The sequence below is a fragment of the Phoca vitulina genome, unplaced genomic scaffold (genome assembly GCF_004348235.1).
Source record: "Phoca vitulina isolate PV1807 unplaced genomic scaffold, GSC_HSeal_1.0 scaffold56, whole genome shotgun sequence".
Lineage (NCBI taxonomy): Eukaryota > Metazoa > Chordata > Mammalia > Carnivora > Phocidae > Phoca > Phoca vitulina.
The window spans coordinates 3930655-3939518 of NW_022589759.1; the positions used below are offsets into that span (position 1 = coordinate 3930655).

General features: G+C 48.8%; 1 protein-coding gene across 3 annotated transcripts in view; it reads left to right on the top strand.

Moving 5' to 3' along the window:
• The window catches only part of ZDHHC7 (zinc finger DHHC-type palmitoyltransferase 7), a 26877-nt gene extending 22573 nt beyond the window's left edge, over nt 1–4304 (top strand). For all 3 annotated transcript variants that reach the window (XM_032389881.1, XM_032389883.1, XM_032389880.1), the window contains 4 exons: nt 154–250; nt 722–803; nt 1506–1636; nt 2284–4304. In XM_032389881.1, coding sequence (XP_032245772.1) covers nt 154–250; nt 722–803; nt 1506–1636; nt 2284–2460 — 487 coding nt within the window. In that variant the 3' untranslated portion in view covers nt 2461–4304. The remainder of the gene's footprint in view (nt 1–153; nt 251–721; nt 804–1505; nt 1637–2283) is intronic.
• The last annotated feature ends 4560 nt before the right edge of the window (nt 4305–8864 follow it).

The following is an 8864-nucleotide window of genomic DNA, read 5'->3' on the forward strand; positions in this document are numbered from 1 at the left end:
CCCACCACTGCAGGGACCACGGCCCCCTCCCCAGAACAGGAGGCCCTTCTCGGAGGCCTCTTGCCAGCACCTAATTCTGTGTATTGGATGCGTGAACTGGGGTTGTATGTTCTCAGAGCATGGAATACTGAAAACCAGACTTCTCCTTTTCAGTATTTGCAAAAGATGTATTCGGAAAATGGATCATCACTGCCCGTGGGTGAACAACTGTGTAGGAGAAAAGAATCAGAGATTTTTTGTGCTCTTCACTGTGAGTAAAAGTACTTGTGTGGTGACTTAAGTTGAGTGTTCAATTCTTTAACTAGAATCTTGTCTGGAGCAGGTGAATTTATTCTCACATCAGACCACTTTCTCTCCAACCTTTTCTCTGGGATTGAAATGATAATACCGTACTGTCCTTGGCAGGAAGCAGTAAATGTTGCTTGTGTGACTGTTTTAGGTGTTTTATGCGGTTTCGTTCTCTCTGATACCTTGAGTCACAGTTGCTAATTAGGGTCTTGCCGAAATGTGTTAGGACTCCCTTCCCTGCTGCGTGTTCTGGGGGATTGTGCTCCTTAGTGTAGTATGACCCTGGGCGGCAGCTGTGAGCTGCTCTGATGGATTCCTCCCCTCATTAATCTACTGATGATCGAAATGGAAGAGAAAACACGCTGACGTAGATTTTGCTCCTAGAAACACGTGATGGCTTCCTGGTTGCTAATGAGCTTCTCTCTTGTTCCAGATGTACATAGCTCTGTCCTCAGTCCACGCTCTGATCCTCTGTGGACTCCAGTTCGTGTCCTGTGTCCGAGGGCAGTGGACTGGTGAGTCACGCTGTGTGTCCCCTTCTCGTGAGCACATGCTGTCGGGTAAAATGGGAAAAGCCAGAAGAGAAGATGTTCCAATCAATTCCTAGATCCCTTTAGTGAGGAGTACGGGTTTCAGGTCTACGGTCTCATGAGTGTATTGAAGCCACATGCGCACGGTCCTTGCTTAGCCACGTAACAGTTCCTGCAAAACATCTGTGCGGAGTTTAAGACTACCTGGAAATGAGTGTCGTTCTGCCAGACGTTGAGTTTGCTTTCTGGGTAGCTAGCTGGGAATTCAGTGTGGGCCTTGAGTTACCGTATCGGAGCAAACTGCAGCAGGTGCAGTAAGGTGGGCACTGATCGCCCCTCCCTGGACAGGCCAGCAGGTCGGCCAGATGCATCCCCTGGGGGCTTGTGCGGAGCAGGGTGGGGACGCGGGGCTGTCCTATCTCCTGGCTTCCCTTGAAGGTCAGCGCATAGGTACAGCTTTCCAGAAACCTCGGGTGAGATGGGAACTGCTGACCAACAGCTGGTGGAGTGGGTTTGTGCCCAGAAGGGCTGACTGCCTCCGCCCCGCGGTGACAGTGAATGTGCCATTGACAGGCAAGCACGATGGTCCGCTGGGCCTGGTTCCGGGGCTGGCTCCACGAGGATTCTTCTGTGAGCCGAACACGATGCTCTGGGGCCTGCTCACAGCCCGCTTTCTCTTGTTCACAGAATGCAGTGACTTCTCACCTCCGGTGACTGTAATCCTGTTGATCTTCCTGTGCCTTGAGAGTCTTCTGTTTTTCACTTTCACTGCAGTTATGTTTGGCACCCAGATCCACTCCATATGCAACGATGAAACGGTACGCTTCCTTCTCCGGCACGCCTGCTTGACGTTATTTGGCTTGAGTAAATGGGCAATCCCAGGGTCAACAGCAGGTGCGGGCGTACTAACTCAGGAGCTTGATAGGACAGGTTCTCTGTGTTTGTCCTTCCTGTCTTTGTGTGCGGTGCAAACTCAAGGATCAGTTTGATTTGAGAGTCAGCAGATCCGGGCAGATAGAGCCAGGCCGATTCCCAGGTTCTAGGAGACCCAGCCCCCCTGGAGCAGCTATGTGTGAGGTGCCGCGAACGAATGGCCTTCATGCCTTTGAACTGTAGATCTAGAGCAGGCACTTGATAAATATTTGTAACAAATGCAAAAAAGGTTGGTGGCCTGACCCCAAGGACTGGCTCCTTCCCGCCACCGCCGTGGCTGCCCGGGCTGGGTGCGGGTGGCCACTTGGCCGGTGGCTACAGCCCGCAGGCGCTCAGGAGGCCGGGGGGCTGGCACAGCAAGGAGGGTCTGCTCTGCTGGCCACCGAGGGCCCACACGTCGCCAGAGCATCTGGCTGTCACGTGGAACCGGATTCCAAACTCTGGTGCTGGCTTCTCTGCTGTGAGCACAGGCCTGCACGTGGTGGGGGTTCCGCGGGGGCTGCCGCCCACCTGCGATCCTCTCTGCTTCCAGGAGATCGAGAGGCTGAAGAGTGAGAAGCCGACGTGGGAGCGGAGACTGCGATGGGAGGGGATGCGGTCTGTCTTCGGAGGGCCCCCCTCCCTCCTCTGGATGAACCCCTTTGTCGGCTTCCGGCTTGGGCGGCTGCAGACCAGACCCAGGAAAGGGGGCCCAGAGTTCTCTGTCTGAGGCCTCATCATGCCGGAACTTGTCAACAGACTTTAAGTTATTTATTTGGGGTCTGAAAGGGTATCAGCAGCTCGCCTGTGATCATGAGGGCAGACGGAACCTACACAGACCAGCTGCTTGCAGCAAGCAGAGTTTTCTATATTTATAATCACAGATTGCAGAATTTCGAAACCAGTGACGGGGGGACGCTCTGGCCAGTTTTCGCCTGTATGACTAACGAGAGGTACGTGGCCACGTGAAGAAGCCAAATGTCATTATCTTCCTGCACAGTTAGGATTTTTGTTAAGAACACTTCGCATTTTCTAAGAAGTTGTGTGGGATATTCCATGGGTGATTAAAATCCTGTGTATTAAGCTGCTTTTTTCAATCATGAAGAAAAAAAAAAAGTCAATCCAGTGAATAAGAATTCTCCAGCTAATGGTTTCAGGGTGTTCCTGTTGACCCTGGGCTTCATTAGTGCACTCCCTCGAGCAAGAAGGGGCGTTTACATAGAAACACATTTTGGTCTCAATGAGCTCTGACACTTTGCACTGAATGTGCAAAAGATCTGTGCACCGAACAGTGAAGGTGGCTTTAGGTTCACTCCCACTGCCCTGGAAGAGGGGTGCTTTGACCCTTTCAGCAAGTCTGTGTGTGTGTGTGTGTGTGTGTGTGTGTCTGCGTGTCTGCGAGTGTGTGTGTGTGCGTGTGCATCTGTGCTTTAAAATTGGCAGCGTTGTTTAGGTGACATAACAGGTAATAGCTGCGGGCAGCCAACGAGCTGTTTTTTTAGAAACCGACGTTTCAGGGAAGAGGGGAAAGCTGCCACGGGACAAGGCCCCGTGGGGTTTACTATGAATGTATTGCATTTTGGAGAATATCTTGATCCAAAGAACAATCACTCCTGTGTGGTCCTTCGTTGCCCTCCTGTTTTAACTTTATTTTAAAGATCTTGGGTGCGTGAGGGCCTTGGAACGGACGTGGTTTTTTCCCAGCCAAGTCAGCAGTGTATGGACGGCACCTCAGTGAGAGGACAGTGAAGGCTCATGGTGGCCTAATACTTTGTGCAGCTGGATGTCGTTTTGGGTGTGGAGGAGGACGGGCCTGGCCACGGTGACTCGCAGAGAGAGACAGCTGTGGGCCTCTGGGCGTCACTGAGAATGTGAGGGGACCCCAAGGCAGAGCCCCTGGACTCTGAGCCTCACTCACTTGCAGAGAGTATTCAGGATGTCAACAGCTTTATTTTTTGTATCATTTATGTTTCTCTACCCACGTCACAAGCGATAAAACAGGACCTTTGGTGCAGAGCTTAAAATGCTATCAGAAAGCAAACAGCTCCCCTCCTTGGGGACTCGCCTTAAACTTGGCCTGGTCTGTACCTGTTCTGCGGGACTCGTGAGGAAGCGATCCATGACACAGTCCAAGTCTCTCTTGCGAGCCTGCCTGCACGCTGAGAAGAGTTGGTGTTTCCTTCCTGGCTTTGACGCCGTTCCGTTCATCTGTGAACTGTTCTGTTTCTGTGGGAATTAATCCGTATCCTCTCCTAATCAGGGCTTCTGCCACTGCTGCTGCAGATCCCCAGGGGGACCTACCCGAGACACAGCTGTTGCCAGGTGAGCAGAGCTGGGGGGGTGTATTGGAAATGGACCGAGTCTCTGCACACATGTGTGAGCCATGGGGGAGGGGCCGTGTCCCTGCCAGAGGGACAGGCCCGAGGGGGACCGGACACGACGAGTGTCCAGAGGTCGTGTTGCATATTCATTTGCACATCTGTTGTCTGGGGTGGACTTGTGTGTTTGGCTTCAGTGTGAGGCTTTTAAAATGTATACCTGTTTATCAATAAAAACATGGTCGAAGTGGTTGAACCCCGTGAGACTTGGCAAGTGTGTGCAAATCAAGTATCCTTGACTTTCACCTCTTCAGCGTCATTTTATGTGAAATAGTTGCCACTGACAGCCCCAGACAGCTGGGTAAGTGGCGCAGGTCCTCACTGACCGTCAGCACCAGCAGCCTGGCTGCCACCGTCCCTGTCCCAGAGCCCCGAAATGCTCTGGTGCCCTGCTGAGTGGTGTGGGCTGGCAGGCGCTGCCCTCCCAAAATGTGCCCTACCCACGTTTACTGTCTGCTCGAAGTCGATGCGTGTCATCCAGCTTGACTTGATTCAAAGCATTCCTGTCATTTTTTTAGTGCACTTTGAAATAAAAACAATTTAAAAAAAATCTCTCTCTTGGATCGAGAATCTCAGGCACCTACAACTTCATTCAACAAACCTAACGTTTGTGCTCGAGGGAGCCGAAGGGCCGTGAAGGGGGCGACGGTGCCGGCAGTCCGACCGCCACGGCAGGAGGACCAGCAGCTGCGCGCACGCCCACTGTGCCCGCCCGTGGGGATGCCGCCCGCACACTCTCGCACGGGGTGCCTGCTGGCGTTTCGGATGTGCCGGGGCCCGGACACACAGCCCTGAGCCTGGCGGCCAGGCCGGCAGCAGCTCTCAGGCTTCTGTTTGTGCAGGATTTTGCTGCCACATTCCCAGTCTTCCCCCATTAGGCTGTGAGGGTAGACTCCTTATCTAGAAGTAGGACGTTGGCGTTAAGATGGATAATGGCAATATTACCCAAATGCGAAGGTGGCTAAATCCAATCTTCTAGTGTATGTGAACTCGGTTTGGCTGCTTCAGCAGAGAAAAGCATCCTGTAAGGTGGCCCAGAAAAAGCACCTGAAGAGGGGGGTGCCCGTCAAATCCACAGTGGTTCCAAAGTAGCATTCTGGTGTGCTCGGTGAAAGGGTGAGCTACCTACAGTCCTGACTGGGGACCAGATTCAGGACCTCAGTGCTTCTTATCCAACTGATAAGCAGAGACAGCCTGAAGACGCAAAGGGAAGATACGCTGACGTCATCTGTGGCTGTTTTGCTTTCGATCTGCCAAAGGAAGCACAGCTCGGCTGCCAGGCATGATGGGAAAGACCGGGAAATTCTGCATTCCCGGGGACCCGTGGTTTCCCAGGATTCCTGGCCTGCTCCCCCTCCCCTCCCCACTCACCCAGCATGTTCACAGCCTGACATTTTATTCCTTATATAGTTTATGAAGTCTAGATAAAAAAACTAAGCCAAGTAGGGTCCTGTGACACACAGTTTCCCGCTTTTCCTAGAGCTAGAAGAGCGGTGTGTGCCCTGGTCCCCACTGCTAGGTCTTCCTCTACCCCAGCAAGCCTCTCCGGTCCCGGGGTGGTTCTGCCTGGCCTCCCCGACCCAGTTCTGCTCCCAGAGCCCGGCTTCTCCAGGGGTGCTGCACAGCCGTCATCCTGAAGCACGTGTGTTCAAGCCCCCCTTTCCTGGGTTCCACATCCGGATCCTGCAGCTGATGCAGAACATTCTCTGCTGGTTCCTTGAAAAGGGTTGTTATCAGTCAAGGTTTTCAACATGGTGGCCTGTTGGAAAATGCCTTTATTCTACCCTCACCTTGGCTGACGGACTGTGTAGCCAGATCCCGGGTTCTAGCTTTGGTCTTTTCATTCCCCGTTGGAAGCGCCATCCCATCGTCCGCCCCCGCCCCCAGCCCCCACCCCAGCACAGCCACTGAAAGGGTCTGTGCCCCTTCTTCCCATGTTTGGCTTCATGTGTCTTTGCCTGTGTTTTCAACCACAGGAAGCCTTTTTGTCCTCTTGCTATCAGATCCTCAGGTGTCCCCGTGGTTGGACTGGTGTGCGTGCACCCCTCCTGTCCCAGACACATGTTTTTCAGTCCCAGCAGGTGTGCTGTCGCACATCTTCAGGAACTCCATCCTCTCCATTTTCTTGTTTTCCTAACTCTTACAGATTGAGTGTTGCACTGCCTAGACTGGTCCTCTGATTTTCTTAACTGTCTATGCTTTGTTTTCTGAAAATAGTCTTAATTTTGTCTTCTAGCTGAGTATTTGATTTAGGCTATGATAGTTTTAATTTCTAAGGGCCCTTTATTAGTTCCTTTATCCTTATTTTCTTTCTTAAACACACACACACGGCTTTTTAAAAAGTGGGTTTAGATTCCCAGCAAAACTGAGGGGACGGTTCAGTGGGTTTCCATATGCCCTCTTTCCCCACTATCAACATCCCCCACCAGAGGGTACCTCTGTCACAGTTGATGAGCCCACGCTGACACATCATCACCCAAAGCCCATAGTTTACATTAGGGTTCGCTCTTAGTGTTAATTCAGTGGGTTTGGAACAATGTATAATGACAGGCGTCCATACACAGAGTATCTTCACTGCCCTAAAAAAGCCTCAGCTCCACTTAGTCCTTCCTTCCCCTCCACCCTGCCTGGCAGCCGCTGATCTTTTCACTGTCTTCATAGTTTTGTCTCTCAGAAAGAAGGTCATCTAGTTGGAATCTTACTGTACGTGGACTTTTCAGATGGGCTTCTGTCACTCAGTGACAAGCATGTAAGTTTCCTCCATTTCTTCACGGCCTCATAGCTCATTTCTTTTTAGCGCTAATATTTGATTATTGTGGTGTGCCACAGTTTATTTATCCACCTCCTCAAGAGCATCTTGCTTGCCCCCCAGCACTGGCAGTTTTGAACAGAGCTGCTAGAAACAGCTACATGCTGGTATGGACCTAAGTTTTCAACCCCTGTGTGTTCTGCCAGGACTTGTAGTTTCCGGGTCTTCTGTTTGAGTTGATGTTTGTGTATGTGGGAAGGTAAGGGGTCCATTTTCATTCTCCTGCATGTAGATAACCAAATTTCTCAACTCCACCATTTGTTGAAGAGACTGTCCTCTCCCCATCATATGTTTTTGGCACCCTCTGTTAAAGATCAGTTGACCATACATGCCTGGGTTTATTTCTGGACCCTCCATTCTGTTCCATTGGTCTATATATCTGTCTCTCTGCTGGTACCATACTGTATTGATTCCTGTGGCTTCAAAATATATTTTGAAATCAGGAAGTGCGATCGTCAGCTTTATTCTTTGCTCTCATGATTGATTGGCCATTTTTAGTCTTCTGTGGTTCTGTATGAATTTTAGAATTGTTTTTTCTAGTTCTGTAAAACATGCCATTGGGACTTTGATGGGGATCACATTGAATCTATAGATCAGTTTGGGTAGCGTGGACATTTTAGTAATTCTTCTTCCAATCCAGGAACATGGGATGTCTTTCCATTTGTGTCTTTCATTTCTTTCATCAATGTTTATGGAGTTTTTCACTTCTTAGTTTATTCCTAAGTATTTTATTCTTTTTTATGTAAATGGGATTGTTTCCCTAATTTCCTTTTCAGGTAGTTTGTTGTTAGTGTATAGACACGTGACTTTTTGTATATTGATTTTGTATTCTGCAACTTTTATTAAATTTATTAGCTTTAACAGTTTTAATTTATTTTTGGAGGTTTTTTTGCTTTGTTTTGGGGGGGAATCTTTAGAGAGTTTTCGATATATAAGATCATGTTATCTGCAGACAGGGATGGTTTTATTTCTTCCTTTCCAATTTGGATGCATTTTATTTTTTTGTGGTTAAGTGCTCTGGTTAGGACTTCCAGTACTATGTTGAATAAAAGTAGTGAAAGTAAAAGGCATCCTTGTCTTGTTGCAGATTTTTACTGCTGAGTATGATGTTAACTGTTGGCTTTTCATACATGATCTTTATTATGTTGAAGTACTTTCTATTTAGAGTTGAGAACTTGGTTTATTGTTTTTAAGCATGAAAGGGTGTCGAATTTTGCCAGACACCTTTTCTTCATCTGTTGAGATGATTGTGTGATTTTTATGCTTTATTCTGTTAATGTAGGTGAATCACATGAATTGATTTTTGTTTGTTGAACCATCCTTGTATTCAGGGGAAAATACCACTTGGTCCTGGTGTATGCTTCTTTTAATGTGCTGTTGGATTTGGTTTGCTATTGTTTTGTTGAGGATTTTTATATCTGTTTTCATAAGGGACATTGTTCTGTAGTTTTCTTGTAGTATCTGTGTCTGGCTTTGGTGTCAGGATAATGCTGACCTCATAGAATGAGTTTAGAAGTGTTTCCTCCTCTTAAATTTTTTTGGAAGAGTTTGAGAAGGATTGGCCTGAATTCTTCCTTCAGTGTTTGGTAGAGTTTACTAGTGAAGCCATCTGGTCCTGGACTTCTATTTGTTGGCGGGTTTTTGATTACTGATTCAACTTCAGTATTAGTTATAGGTCTGTGAAGACTTAATAAAATCAGAAATGAAGGAGGAGACATTACAACCAATGCCACAGAAATAAAAATGACTATAGGAGACTATAAATAATCATATGCCAACAAACTGGACAGCCTAGAGAGGATGGACTCCTGGAAACATACAACCCACCAACTGGACAGCCTAGAGAGGATGCACTTCTGGAAACATACAACCTACCAAGACTGAATCACGAAGAAACAGCACACCACTTACAAGGCCAGACTCAATCTGCAGGAGTGCTCCGGGGGG